The sequence below is a fragment of the Zonotrichia leucophrys genome, chromosome 7 (assembly GCF_028769735.1).
Source record: "Zonotrichia leucophrys gambelii isolate GWCS_2022_RI chromosome 7, RI_Zleu_2.0, whole genome shotgun sequence".
In the NCBI taxonomy this organism is placed as follows: domain Eukaryota; kingdom Metazoa; phylum Chordata; class Aves; order Passeriformes; family Passerellidae; genus Zonotrichia; species Zonotrichia leucophrys.
The window spans coordinates 20,669,504-20,685,063 of record NC_088177.1 but is presented as its reverse complement, the minus strand read 5'-3'; the positions used below and the strand labels follow the sequence as shown (position 1 = coordinate 20,685,063).

Sequence of the window (15,560 nt, the reverse complement as noted above, 5' to 3'; positions counted from 1 at the left end):
AGCAAGCTCTGTTTTGCAAGGCTTTCACTCATATACTTTATGAACTATAACTTGATGCCCCTTTTGATTGTTCTATTGTAGTAAATCATAAGAACCTTAATATGCGACAGTCCTTTTCCTGAGCAAGTTTTATTTTCTCTGATAATGATTCTTGGGTGTACCATGGTTATATTTTGGACCTGTTCTACTCCTTTTGAGCTCTAAATAATGTGCAAAATGTGAATTTGTGCTTATGCATGTGGATGCGGTGCTGTTTGGAATTTTGGATACTCAGCTTTTATGTCTGCTGGTGGTTAATTATGGAGGGATAGCATGTAAGAAAATAGTGCAGAAGGCAGTCTCACACCTGAGGAGCTGCAGCTGTACTAATCACCAAAGATTAGGAACAGGCCTGCCCTTAACAGGCCACAGCTGTGTCCAATAAGAAGATGAGCGCTACAAAAGAGTTGCAGTTGTTGGTTGTGCAGTGAAGAGAGATGGAGTTTGTTGGTTGTGCTGTGAGGAGACGGCCATGAGAAATCACCAAGAAGGTATGGGAACCTTTGCAATAAGAGGACAGCAATTAATAGGTTGTTTTAAGTAATGAGTTTTCTAAAATATTAATGTTTTATTTAGTGAAGCTGTCTGGACTACTGGTGCAAGTAAAGAAAACACAGAAAAAATGGATATTACATTTTAGTTGTTGGTTTTTTGGTCTTTTTGGTTGTTGTTTTAGTTGTTGGTATGGATACATTGTATCCAATGCATGGCAGCGTTTGTGGTTCATTGAAAGAAGAGGAAATGTTCTCTGACTTTGAAATCTTTTTGAATGGCCAAGTGGAGTTGCTGGTCAGATGAACCATTGTTACTTTTGTGACCGTGTGGATGATAACCTGGGCTATCTAGCAGTCGTTACTGTTTGCTTCATCAAACAAGTTTAAGAAAAGCTCCCTGTTCCCAGCATGGGTTTATAACTTTCAGGGATGAAGTTTATATGCTAATAGAAGCCATTCACATTTTTATTTCTGAGGCAGCAACATTCAGTCTTGCTCTAGTCTGTGGTGGTTATTGTAACTGGAGAGTCCTTGATATCTGAAGGTTGTAGTGTGTTCATACTGTGTGTACCTGAGCCACAGTATGTGGCTAAGCCATTAAGTGTTTTTCTTCAAAACAAGCTGTGAATCCTGCCCTGTTTTAGTTCTTGTATTTCAGTGTGAATTGTCATTGTTTTCTTCTAAAGAATCTTACATAGGCCACACTTGTTCCAAAAGATTGGTGAGGAATGGCATCTTCTGTTCTTTGAAACTTTTAGAGATTTTCTCTTGATATTGCCACTAATAAAAATAATTCAATTACTGTTTTTGCTGTGGCCCAAAGTAAAAGAATTTGTTAAATTTAATGTAGTTTAGGGTGGCTCTGTGTCTTGAGCTTGTGTCCTGCCAACTTGCATCATTCTATTGGGACAATAGGGTTTTACACTTGTTCTTTCTTTGTTTCTGTTTCAATGACTCATCTCTGTTGGTACAGTTACTGAATCACAAATATAAGTGAACACTGAAAGCAAAATATTCTAATCAGCTGTGTATTTTTTAACTTCATTTATGTTCTTAACACTTCAGCAGCATAATACAGCAGGTTTTAATGTATCTTCAGCCAAATAGGTTAGCCACAGAAGTTTGTCCAGTTAACAGGAATGATTTTCAATTATGCTGTTTTAATGCTGTTAACTATTAAAAGCTTTGTGGTTGCATTAGTTAAAAGGTTCAGGAGGAACATCTGTAGCTACTGATGTGTTCTGGTTTCAGAGTATCATATTTTGTAATTTTATTGGTAGGGTCAAACTAATACTCATTTTCCAAGGTAACTGCATTAGGTAAATTGTATAATCTCAATTAATGTGCTTATTTATTGCATAAAGGTATGTTTCTTTTCTGCCTTTTCATCTTAGAGTTTTATGGTGATGGTAAAAATACCTAAGCCCTGGGCCTAAAGATAGAAATTTGAGCTGTAATAGTTTTCCACACTTTATCACTTTGCAGAGGAAAAAAGCATATTAGTTGATACTCTTAAACTTTGTAATTTTGAGCATGTGATACTTAGAATGAACAAACATTTGCTATTTCACAAATGGGTGGTTTCATTGCAAAATGAAATAACTGTAGTAAGAGGTAAATTAGAGATTAAATGGACATGTTACAAATTGACATACTTTTAGATGCTTAGTTGTGTGGTTGTTACACAGCTGTACTGTATCTAGTTACACTTAACCCTCAGTTGCAGGTCATCAGTTCTCATCCTTTTGTTGTCCATTTCTGAAACATTTCTCAAAGCTATGTGTGTGCATGCCCCTTTCCTGGCTCTTAATTTTAGCATATTCTGGCCACTCTCCATAATATTTGATGGAGGACTCAAATATGCTTTCTAATCCTAACCAGGCATGTTTTCTTTCTTCATTTGCTGTAGCAGATGCAGTGTTCATCAGTGCTGATAGCTCAGAGTACTCACACACATCACTGTGACTCACTGAGCTGCCATGTGCTCATTAAACCACAAGAACTGGTCCTAGGAGGATAAGTCTTAACTAAGGCAGTTCAGCCATAAATACCCCTTGGAAGTTGTGTACACAGGTAGCTGGTATAGTTTGGGGCAGTGGCTATAGGCTGTGTGTCTGCTCTCTCATTTTGTATTTCCTGTCAGGGAGAATCTGCTGTTGAGCCGTACACTCTGAGCCTTCTGGCTTCAGGGTCAGTGGGGAGTGATGGCTGAACTCCTGGTTATTGAAGGAGTTAATAACCTATGGAGAAAGCATTCATTTTGGAGAATTAATCTGATCCCTGTTAATATGGTAGACAGTGTTGCATTGGAATTTGAGAGTATTTCTGAAAGCAAACTGGAATTTACTTATTCATTTGCGTTTTTTTGCCACAATAGGATTATCTGCCTCAGAGAAAGAAATGATGGATGTATTTTATATGTCTAAAAATACATGGGTATGTCTCCCCACAACCTGTCAGGAGGGGTGCATGCCAATCCATATATATACACATATGTATTTGTTTATGCTGATAATAACCAAAATATTCTATCTTTAAAGTATTGTAAAACAAAAGGAATTTTTTATTGTTATAAATTTACTATTCAAATTAGATAAAGATTGATAAGGAAATCAAAATATATGTTTTAAAGATTTTTTTTTTGTGTAGTGTTCTGTAGGTATTGCCTTGTTTTTCATCTGCAGTTTTCATTTGCTCTCAGTTTCAATTTTGAGTAGTGGCTCTGATCTTCTACCTCGTGATTATAGAGGGAAGTAGGTGGAAAATAAATGGGACACACAACTGCTATGTCTGATAGCACTGAAGTCATGCAAGGGTAGGTTAAGAAGTCTTGTATCTGTCTTACAGGATCCAGCTTCCTGGGTAAATATTCACCACCTGGAGTATACAGATGGAGGAATCCTGGACCCAGATGATGTGCTGGCAGATGTTGTGGAAGACAAAGATAAGGTAAAGCTTGTATGAAAATGTTATGTGTCTTTTCAAGTAACAAATGCTGCTTTCTCATTTCTTGGATATATGGCAGGTGAAATGGATGTTAAATATTCTTAAACACGTCTGCCCATAACTGCTGTCACTCTCCCCTTTTGGAGCAGAATGGAGGAGTGGGAAATATGACCCGAGCAGTGAGAAGAGAAGCCTGGCAGGGTTCATTTAGGGCTTAACCTGTTAATGCAGTTCTGTGTTTCCTTTTATTTCTATATTCAAATACCATGGTGAAAAATGTGGGTTTTACAAGAATTTTTTTCTTTTTTATGCCACTTAAAAATAAATGCCGTGTAAAATATCTTTTATAATCGCTGCCTTTGCATGGAATTAACTTGTTGAGAATCATTTAAATGTCATGGTTGAGAGTGACAAAATGGACAAATCTTGTGATGACAAGAACAGCTCCTTGAACTGTTAAATTTTGAGAGGAGTTCCTATGATTTGCTACTGAAAGTCTGAGCAGGCCGCTGATTCATTTTAAAAGCTCTGAGTCTCTAAATTTCAATTAAAATAAGACAAATTTCTTGTCTGGGTAGTAGTAATAGCAGAGAAATCTCTTTTAATTTTATTTTTAGTTGTCAGAAAAATTTAGTTTTAGGAAACTTATTGGTGACTTATTCAGCATAGAGGAGGGGTATTATTTATAAAACTTTGCTGATTTTATCTTTCTTTTTTTCTTCATAAAATCAGAAGAACAAAAATTAATGGCTTTAAACTGAAGATCCAAATATGGGATGTGCTTGTGCTTTTAGATAAATTGCTTTGTCTATTTAAAGTGCCGTATGCTTGATGACTTAAAAAATAATTTAGTGTATTGCAAACAGAATTGGTAGTTTTGTATGCTGTGTTGATTCTTCAATGACTTAAAACAAAGCAGAGCATTTTACTTATGATTAATGGGATGCTGCTTCTTTGTATCTTAGAAAATTGTTTAGGGTGTACTTCAGTGTCATTTTAGAGTGGTTTGTGTGGGAATGTTTAAAAACAGTGGAACTCTGTTATATATTCTTTTTATCATATTTGTGTTTCTTGCTTGTCCATATTTACTGAAAGTACACTTAAGACACCTTAAGATTTTTTTTAGGAGTGTTTGGAGACGAGACAAAAGGATTGAGTTCTGAAATTGAACAGCTGTGTATAAAGAATAAAACCATAAGCATAAGATGTCATAAAATGAGATACTACATCAAAGAAATGTTTTGCTGGTCTCATTAGTTAATGAATATTAGCACATTTACCTAGGATTTTCTCTGAAGTACTGGTAGAGGAGCTCTTGTGGAAATGTGAGCATCAATGTGCAGAATATTTGATATGCCATGTAGTTTTTAACTTGTGACCAGAGCCTGTGCTATACCTTGTCAGTGGCTGTCACTGACTATGTGTAGCTGAATAAGCTTCTAGGTCACAGCTGTGGGTCGAAGCTTCCTCACTTATGACAGTGCTAAGTGAGGCTCTGAGGCTGCCTTAGGGAAAACTCGCTGGGAAACTTGAGTCTTACTCTTTGAAGTGGTCTGGTGTGGTTTAGGAGTACAGCAAACGCCTCAATTTCTCTTCCTCTGATATCTCAATTACAGGGGATGTATCACTGTCATCTTATTTTCTTCAGAGTAGCTTGGTGAAACAGGGATAAGAGACTTGCTGAACAGAGCAGCTGCAGTGAAAAATCAGATTTTTTGGATTAAAGTAAGGGAGAATGTTGGAGGGGATCTGCTGGTCTAAGAGGTTGAAAAATTCTTTCATTTGAAAGTGGAATTGGGCCATAGCATGTGTAAGGAGCTGTCCATATTACCTACTTACAAAGTTTGATATGATCTGATACCAAAGAACCAGCCCTATAAAAGGCCTACAAATAGTTTTGATAGCTTTACTGGGGCCTGTTAGTCTTTGAGCCTTAACCAGTGTTATTTCACACTGAGAATCTCTACTAGGGGATCTTTAAGCTTGGCAAAAATGGGGAGGAGATTCTCAGGTCAGATTGGCCTGCTATCTTATTTGGTGTTTTAAGTACCTGAATAGATGAAGGAATTTTTGGTACATTTATCTGTGCTCTGCTTGCCTTTGGTTATGATTATCTGTATATGCAGTAAATGAATAGGCCACAGCTTTGTTGCTCCCTTGTCCTTGTGATCCTTTGCTGTTCATCCAAGCCAGTGACAGAGTTTCACACAAAATCAGTCACTCTCTATAGAAATAAGCTTGCACTTAACCTCAGTGCCTTTAACCAAAGGTGTGTTTGGCCCTGCTTACCATCAAACTCTTCTTCAGTGGCAGAGGAAACGGCTGCTGCTTTTTGAAGAGATAATCTGCTCTAGATCTTACTTTGATAGCAGTAAATTAGCACAGTTTCTTCAGAGGAAAATGTCTTTGCTAATCTATTGAATTCTTTCACTGTGACAACAAAACAGGGAGAGTGCTATCAGATATAATTTATTTGGAATTTCAAAAGCTTTTGACAGTCCTTAACAATAGACTGTTAAGGAGGCACAACTACTCATGAGGTAAGCAGCAAGTGCTGTGGTGGGTTAGTGAATGAATGGGAGGGAACCAAAAAACAGAGTAAATGGTGAAGTTCCAGCCCTGAAGTCATGGCACTGGAATGTGTAATGCCCATCACTGGGAGTGGCAGTGGTTTTGAGCTCTGCTTACATTAACTTCCTGACTTCCTCTTGAACTCCAGATTAATCAAAGTTCAACTGTGCAGCTGTCAACTGCACAGTTATGCTGGACAGAGTGGCATTTTTTAATTGCCTATAAAACAGATCTAAATTAGTATTTCATAGGCTTGGTAACATGTCATGTGAAAATGCTTTGGAAATTCTGCTGGCTGAGAGTCTCTTGCTGCTGTTGCCTCAGCAATAATCTGTGACCTAAATTGGATGTCCAAATCTAGTTGGCATAGTTTTGTAGAATAGCTTTAAAATAGCTTGTCTTCAGCACATTATCCAGCAATTGGTTCATGTCCTGATATTCTGAATGATAAATTAATTAAAATCCCCAAATTTTGTCAGTTGAATAAGAATGTGCTATTTAAATTGTCTGATTTTAATGTTGAAGTTATAAATAGAGTTCTCTTTGTATACTGTTCTTAACAGATTTCCCACTTGAAATGAACTCTTCAGCAAGAAAATGTTCTGAGAAAATTTCTTTACTGTGTCAAAGACAGAGTACAAAATGTTTCCTTTCCTAGCACTGTGTACATGGAGCCCTGTGCTTGGCACATGTCTGAAATGCATAAACTTAATGTAACCATCTAGACTTCCTGCTGATGTTTATATGGAATCATGTTTTCATATACTGGCAAACACCTGGGGATGCTAAGATGATGTAAATGAAAGCCTGTGTTAAGTTAAAACTTGCTTTGCTTGTAGGACAACAAGCTTCCTCGATCAGAACAGTTCTGCTTTCTGAATAAATGTAGAGGTCTACAAGGAAAATAGACTTTCTATCAAACTTCATATGTATATATGTGTTCATGTTTTGACAGGATTAAATACAAGCAAAGCATGTTTACAGGTGTGCTTTTTTAACAGCCCTTCTGAAGTAGGAGATGGTGGTCTGCTGTCAGGGTGCTGGGTTTTTTTTGGGTTGTTTTGGTTTTGTTTTGTAGGGTTTTTTCATCTGTTGGTTTGCTTTTGTGTCTTTTTCTTATTGGTACTTTTTGGTTTTTGTGGATATTTTGGGTGTTGTTTTCTACGACTGTGTTTGCAAGGGCAGTATTTCAGTAGCTACAGTTGAGTCAACAAAGCTGCTGAACATTTTTGTAAAGGTACATTTTCTGATCAGTGCTGATGGTGGAAGATTAAGCATGACATCCCAGGAGGTGATGTGGCTTTAAGCTCTCCAGGGACTTGTTTGTTGGCAGTGCCGCTGCTAACGGTGGGGGGTGTTCTGTGGTGTGGGGTGGTTTTTTTCGAAGTGGAAGAAATAAAAAAAGTTATTGTGATGGGCAGTGTGCTGACACTGAAATAGTAGGATAACAGTATGATCTTAGAAATTTAGTTTTTTCTTGGGTGTCTTTGTTAAATATAGATGAGTAGGGATTTTTAACAGCAGCAGAAGCTTTTGAAGGACATAAAGCAACGTCAATGAAATGCTGAAATAGTGACACTATATCAAGATTTGTAGTGACTGCAACTGTCATTTAAGTGTTTCTAATGATGATATCAGGTAAATGGTATGAATTAAGTGTAGCTCAGATACCTATTTTAGCTAAGCATTTAATGAAATATTAAATAGGAAAATCAATGAATTCTTCTTAGCAACTCTACAGCAGAAATGCAGTATTGAAAAAACATATCTCCTGGATGGTCTCCTAATGCTAGGGAAATCAGCTGCTGGCTGTTCAAAATGGCTATTGGGCCCATGCATGCTCCTGATAAGAAGCTCAAGATCTGACTGAAGCTTTTGTCACAAATGCTAAGTAACTCTTTGAAGCCCTACTTCAGACAGAAGCCTTTGCAGGTAGCTTTAGTTTCAGTGATGATTTTGCAAGTGTGAGGCTGGTTGGCAGAAGATTTTTCAACAAAGCAATAAAAATGAAGCAGATGTGAACTTCAAGACTGATATAATTATACAAAAGAAATGTTTCTCCAGGTAGAAAAATATGCTGACAGGCGTGTTTTCTGCCAGTGGATTTGGATCTTTTCTGTTGTTTGCAGGCAGGTTTATTCACTGGGAGTGATGGGTGTCTGGGTTTAGCACTGTAGAGCGGTTATTTTTTGACCTGGATTTGATTCTGTAGACCTTGAGGGTTGTTATTTTGACTGTGGAAGTGATGGCATACTCTAATGTGCAATGTGTATTTAAGTTATAATGAGCTCATTCCACCTTTGATCAGTTTCTATTCTATTCAACCATCAAATTCCTCATGAAAGAGAAGTAAATCAGAGCCACAGTAACTCTTAGGTAAATATAGAAGCTCTAACTGAAGACTGTGAGGTGATAAGTAAAATTTCTACATCAAGATGAAAATGGCAACATTGAGTGAGACATGAGAAGGGGGCAAGTTGATAGAAAAGTCTCACTACTTTAAGTAAAGGACTGGGGTGTTCTGAGGCAGTTTCTCCTCACATGGACTTACAGCATTGCTGCCTAAAAAGCTTCCCCTGGATGCAGGTGGCAGAGGCCTCAATACTGTTTTAAGTTACCTCCCAGTGTGTCAGCAGAGCCTGTGAAAGTCATGCTTTGCAGCTTTTTTGTTGCATGGCATGATTCTAAAATACATGATATAGTATAGTATGCAAATAATCCATACTTGAGTTAGAGGAAAGCTGTTCCAACTCCAGACTTCTAAGTAATTGAGTGTAATTGAGCTCTCTAGGGTTTTGTAACTTTCTGGTAACTGGGGTATTGAATAAAGGGGTTTTTATTCTTCAGTTTGTTGTACAATAGTAGATTGTATTTATGTAGGAAAAACTGGAAGAGATGTGAGACTTCATTACAGCTGAGAATTTTTACCTATTGAAGCTTATGCTGCAGTGTTTTTTTTTATGTAGACTCCTCTACAAATTACTGCATATTGGGGAAGTTTCCCTTGGAGAAGTTTAAGAAATCCCTTTTTAATAAGAATGTGGGAGATGTCTGTTAGCGCAGAAAGCAGTTTGGTGCTGTTAGTTTCATGTAATATGGGGGCAACACTGGAAGTCTACAATGGACAGGATAGTTCAAAATGGTGTGTTATAACTTGGATGATTTGTGTCTTTCATAAAATCTGAATCAAAAAGAAAGAGAAATCAAAGAAGAAAAAAATCACAGCTTTTCTTCCTTTTCAAGTCGTTAATATTGCTCTGGCCTAGGCCTTGGACACAATGTTTTATGACATTTAGTTGGTTAATACCACGTCCTGTTATTGCTCTAATGCATGTGCTTTTGCTGACTGTTGAGCTTGCTGAAGGAAATACACACTTCAGACTTCTGACACTTAGTGCTTCTGGCAGTGTCTTGGTTATGCTTCTGTAAATTTGAATACCTTTTTGGGAAAATGGGTGTTAAGAGGCCAATTTTGATGTTTAGTTCCTTGCTGTTAATGAGGTAAACCAAGGGATTAGTAGATCAAAAAGCCTGTTGTGATCAATATGAGGAAAATAAACTTGCAGAAATGTGGCAAAACTTGTGTGTAAAGCCTGCTGTTCTTTGATTTGGTTTTAATGCATTTTTGATTTTTTCCCCCCTTAATATAATTGTAAAGTTATGATTAGTATCTCTGCCGGAATACGTGTAGCTGTTTGTGACTCTTCCTCACTGCCTCTGGTTTTGTGTTTCTATTTTGTGATTTCATTAATGAGATAGTACAGGTACCCAGAGATCTTAAAATTTTATTAGCAAAAGGATAACTAATTATGCCTTCTTCTTTCAATTCCTTGATTGTAAAAATGAAAATGGATTTAACTTATATTCTGAATAGCATGTTTACAACCATAGTATGAACATATTTGCTCAAAGTTGAGTACTTCTTCATTGTGTAAATTCTTTGTAATGTTTCAGCTATTATATCCAATAATCAGGGTTATTAGGATATGAAATTGTTATTGCTGACAGTATTTGTTTATTTAAATATTTGTATCTAGTTCTAAGTGATGAACTTATAAAGACAAAACAGAATTGTGAATAAAAGCTTCATGCCATTTCTGTTCTGTCAAGGGAGTCCCAGTAGAGACTCTTCAGGTGTCTGATGGTTAGCAATAGATCATATGTCCACAAGGAAGGGAAGTATTAGAAAAGGCATATTTTAAATAATAACCTTTATCCTTGTTAGCCCCGAATGGTATGGAACTGTGGGACACAAGAAAATCCAGGAACAAAACGGGGTGTCAATCCTTTTGGGCTGCATTAAGGAAGCATTGCCAGCAAGCTGGAGGAGGTGTTTCTCCCTCTCTATTCTGCTCTCACGAGACTCAGTCTGGAATACTGAGTTCAGGTCAGGATTCCTCAGCAAAAGAAAGATGTGGGCCTGTTGGAGAGGGTCCAGAGGAGGCCCACAAAGTAGATTTGAGGGAAGGAGCACTTATTCTGTGAACACAGGGTGAGAGAGTTGGGATTGTTCAGCCTGGAGAAGAGAAGGCTCCAGGGAGACCTCATTGCAGCCTTCCAGTGCCTAAAAGATGATAAAAATGAGGGAGAGAAACTTTTTATTTGGGAAGTTGGTGACGGGACAAGTGGAAAGGTTTCTAAAGTAAAGGAGGAGACAGATGAGATATCAGGAGCAAATTCTTCAATGCGAGGGTGGTGAGGCACTGGCACAGGTTCCCCAGAGAAGCTGTGGATGCCCCATCCCTGGAAGTGTTCAAGGCTAGGCTGGATGGGGCTCTGAGCACATCCTGGTCTGGTGGATGGAGTCTCTGCCCGTGGCAGGGGGATGGAACTGGATGATCTTTATGTTCCCTTCCACCCAAAACCATTCTGTGAATTTTCATTGATTGTAATGACTTGACTTGTCATCTTGACAAGGCTTTTGGACTCATTCAAAAGGACAGCATGGATGCTTGCTCAGAATTTCCACTGAGTTTGTCTAGGGTTTATCAACAGTTCAAAATCGATCAAACAAAAGAAAGGCATTGGGGCTGGGGTTGTTCTTATAGAGAAACTGTAGACCTTGATTTGCTGGCCCTTCAAAGAACTAAGATGGAGTTTTGTTTTTGCTATTGACAAAATAATATGTAAACCAGTCAAGCTGCAGCCTATTTTTAAAAACATGTTTTCACACTATTCAGGATGGAAAAGTTTCATGCAATTTTGAGCCAGTGCTTGTTTAGGAAACAGATGTCTGATTTCACTTTTTGTAGTAGGATATGCTGTGAGCCACCATATACATATAAATATATACAAAAAAGGATATTTTGGTAGGAGTTGGTCTGTTTATTTCTGACATAGGGTCTGAACTGTAAATACCAGGGGGAGGGGTCAACAAACCGCTGTCGTTAGTACTTAGTAAGCAACACTTTATTTTAGTAATGCACTGTCTTTTAGAATACAAATTATGAAGCTTTGCATTTTTATGAAATTTGCTTTAATTTATTGCTGCAGAGGTGCCATGCATTATTCAAGATTATAAAATGATTTGGATTTCAGGAGCATTTGGATTTGCTGATGAGGATTTCAAGCTGTGTAATTATGAAACTGTATGCACATGGGTTGGAAGTTCAGAACTCATTAGTGTAATCATTGAAATAACCGTTTTTAAAGTGTAGTATTACATTCTGGGATGTGCAATTACACTATCATGTGCTTCTGGTTACTGGAAACATTCTTGTTATAAACTTCAGGTCTAGCAATATGCTTCAAGATAAGTTCGTAACTTTAGGAACAGATACGTGGTCAGATGTTGCTTAGGTTGTTAAAGAAAATTCAATTTTATAGACTCAGAGCTGTAGCAAGATGACTGTATGCATAAATTTGCCTCCTGTTTGTCCTAGAAGAATTTATAAGCTTTTACAAATTTAGTGATGTATAATGTATTTTTTTCTTAAAATAGATATCTTGTAACATCTTGCAATGGTTACTTATTTCAGCTCTATCTACTTCAGCGGTAGTGTGTGCATGAAGGTTCCTACCAGATGGACACCTCAGTTTTATTTTTTTCAGTGGAATGTTTGTGTTTGAACATTCTGAACTGTGATCTCTTTCTCTGAACATCTGTAACTACCAGATTTTTTCCAAAAAGTGATAAGTATTCCATTACTTGTTTCAGATTTTAAAAAAGTTAAGTAACTGTGACAGTAGACCTGTGACACTAATAAAATTCCTGATAGTTTTGGAATAAGATTTCCCATTTAAATGCTAAATGGGAGGGTTTGGGAGTTAAATTTCTCTTCATGTGAATTTCTCTTGATGTAAACTTGTGCTTTTCTAGTTTGGTGTTCTTTTGATCCCTCTATCTGATCTGTGTTTTGGCTCTTCAGAATATTAAAAACACAGAGCAATGCAGAAAGTTGGGGACCTAGATCTCTTAGTTTTTGGGGGGTATTCAGCTGTACAGTTGTGACACTTTCTCTTGACCTGAAAATGTGTTTTGTCATCTGGGCACTAAGTACTGTAGCTAACTGGTGCTCTGACAAGAGAGGCTGTCTGGTTTCTGTTCCTTGCACAATGAAACGGGTGGAGGGAGCGAGGGAGGTCATTCTAAGTGCATGTGGCCACAATGAACTGAATGAACATTCAGATTTCCTGATGAAAAGAAGCTTAATATCTCTTTGTGTAAGAATAACCTGGTGGAAGAGTTACTCCTTAGTGATTTTCATTGATGTAACAAATATTTGGAATTATGTATACACGTGTTGATGCTTAAGTGTCTTTAAGCACACACATGTTAATGCTTACCAAGGGAGTAATATGCATTGTAAAATGCTGTAGCCTTGTGGTGGTAAGATAATTTGGTGGATTGTCTTGCTATATAAAGTAAGCTGAGCTCTTAAATACTTCCACATAGGGGTTTAATTACGATATGTTTTGGAAGGTGAGAGAACTGGGGTTGTTCAGCCTGGAGAAAAGGTGGCTTCGAGGAGATTCATTGCAACTGTTCAGTACTTTAAAGGGGACCTGTAAGAAAGGTGGGGACAAAATTTTTAGCAAAGCCTGTTATAATAGCACAAGGGGTGATGGTTTTAAACTGAAAGAAGGCCAATTTAGAGTAGATGAGAAGGAAGAAAATTTTTACAGTGATGGTGCTAAAACACTAGAGCAGGGTGTTCAGAGAGGTGGCAGATGTCCCCTCCTTGGAAACATTGAAGGTCAAGTTGAAAGGGTTTCTGGACAGCCTGATGTAGCTGAAGATGTCCCTGTCTGCGGCAGCAGATTGACTTAGATCACCTTTAAAGGTCCTTTGCAACTGAAACTATTTATGATACTACTGTAGCAAATGTCCTATTTAGATTGAATGAGGGAATGGGTTTTAGTTCCCTTTTACAGTTGGGACTCCAAAGATTCTTTCAGTACAAGGAATTAAACACCCACTGTGAAATACTTTGTTTCCCAGTGGTGAAGGAGAAGTTTTGTATTGGTATTTCATTCCTTTTTAGACTGTGCTCTGGCTCAATGAATTGATGTTGTTCCTGGTACCGAAGTTTTGGGAAAATGCTTCAGTATAGTAAGGTTTCCTTATTTTAGATCAGTACACAACTCCTGTATCAAGTTCTGTTAAGTCCTGTGGCTCTTCTCTCCGGAAAGTTAAAGCTTGTTTAAAGTTTTGAAACACTGGTAGAAATCTGACTTATATTTCAGCAGTTGCAAACAATTTGTAATGGGGGGTGGTGTACTAGGGAGATGCCTAATACCACTGCTATTGTGAAAGCAAATACCTCCTATAAGTATTAAACCAAAACCAGCTCAGTTCTTGTGTGCAGGTTTGAGTCATCAACCCTTATTTTATTTAGGGCATAGTGGCCATGTTTGAGGAAAACATATTGTAAATTGCCTGTGAAAATGCACACATAGAACCTTGCACACATGTGCCAACTTCTTGATGTATGCAATATGGAGTTTAATAGCAAGTCTATTCTAGTTTAACTTCAAAAGTCAGAGAAGGGCACTGGCTCCATACTTCACCTCAGGAGGCAGCTTTGTGGTTGAAGCCTAGCTGAATCTTAAGAATAATTGGAATTTGCTTGTTGTTTAGAACCATTTTGGACAAGTGTGAAAGAAGTGGTGTGAAGAGCAAAGATGTTAAATATGGTTTTTAGAGTAGGCTTCCCATTGCCTTTGAGGACAAGGACTGTCCTGGAGAAGGAAGCAATGTATCTCCAGAACAGCTGGTGGTGGACTGAGCTCTCAGAGGAGGACAGACATTTCTGGCTGTCAGAAGTCTGGGTTCCTGGAGGAAGACCAGCCTGAGAACTGTGAGTGCAACTGTGTCGGTGCTTTCTGCTGTTACTTTACCACCTAAGGTAACAGCAGAAAGCAGTGACACAGTTTCTCCTGTGGCCAAAGAGCAGCTGCAGAAATGCAGACTTCTGAGAGGTTGTCATATACTGTTCCCTCTTTTGGGGCACAATGCCGGAACTGGAGGAAAGAATTTAAGATATCTAGGCTACCTTTAGCTTGTTCTTCCTAGCTTCCTGTACCAGAAGAACCCTTAGGATAAAAACATTTGATAAAGCACGGCAGGGTAATTGTAGCTGAATAAAATAAAGCTTTTACTTCTCGTCTATTTAAAATACATTTATGTTTGTAAAAGGACGTAGAACTGCAAACAATATATGGCAAAGGGTAGTTCTAAAAATGAAGTTGATTTGTTTTTATCTTGGTTGAAGCTTCATTTGTGGATGCTTTTTCTGTTGCTTTTTGTTGAAAATTGAGTTGAAGACTAGCAATAGTCAAAACATGAACAGCTAGCCAAATACAGATGGGCATTATGTGGTTTCCTATAACAGCATTCAAATAGTACATTGCGTTATACCATTGTTTTTGCAGAGTTGCATTTCTTTGTGGTTTGTGATTTTTTACTGATTAAAACTAGATAGCTTTCAGTTCATAGGGGATTTTTTTGGTTATCTTCTTGACGGAGCCATTTCATGTCTTCTTTGCTTTTTCAAACAAAATAAGAGCTAACTTTTCGATGAACTCAAGTTCTATGCTCATGTAACTATTTAGCAGGCTATAGTAATTATAGTAACCAGGTTGTTTTTTTAAAGTACACCTTTTCCAATGCATTTTTAACTTTAAGGTGTAATTCTCAAGGATAATAAAATGCACCATGGTAGATCATGCAATCAAGTTAATGTAATCAAGTTGCTAATAATTTTCTTGGAAGAACTTCTGTTAGAGAAGATGAAGACTTGTTCTTCTTTTGCTGAAGAAATGTCTTCATTTACTGTTGATTGAGGTCCTAAGCTTAAGCTGCTAGGTTAAGCTTGACCCAGTGGCACTTTCAAGTTTATGATTGCTTGCCTTCCTGGGACTACACAAAGATTACTGACTGATAAGAAATCAAAGAACTGAATTTCAGAGTACTGAGATTTTCCTGATCTTAATGTTTTACCTGTTTAAAATCTGAGGAATCTTTCATATGGCGCTAATGCATTTCATATTAACACTTCTGAAAGTTTT

At 37.6% G+C, this 15,560-nt stretch overlaps 1 protein-coding gene across 6 annotated transcripts in view; it reads left to right on the top strand.

Moving 5' to 3' along the window:
- PARD3B (par-3 family cell polarity regulator beta) overlaps nt 1–15,560 on the top strand; it is a 392,041-nt gene that overhangs the window by 21,954 nt on the left and 354,527 nt on the right. For 5 of the 6 annotated variants that reach the window (XR_010440948.1, XM_064717877.1, XM_064717876.1 and 2 more), the window contains exon 2: nt 3,381–3,482. Coding sequence is in view for 4 of the 6 variants with exons in the window: in XM_064717877.1 (XP_064573947.1) it covers nt 3,381–3,482 (102 nt within the window). In the remaining 2 variants the exon portion in view is untranslated. Of the gene's footprint in view, nt 1–465; nt 531–3,380; nt 3,483–15,560 lie in introns of those variants that run through there. The other variant, XM_064717880.1, reaches the window with a different exon arrangement.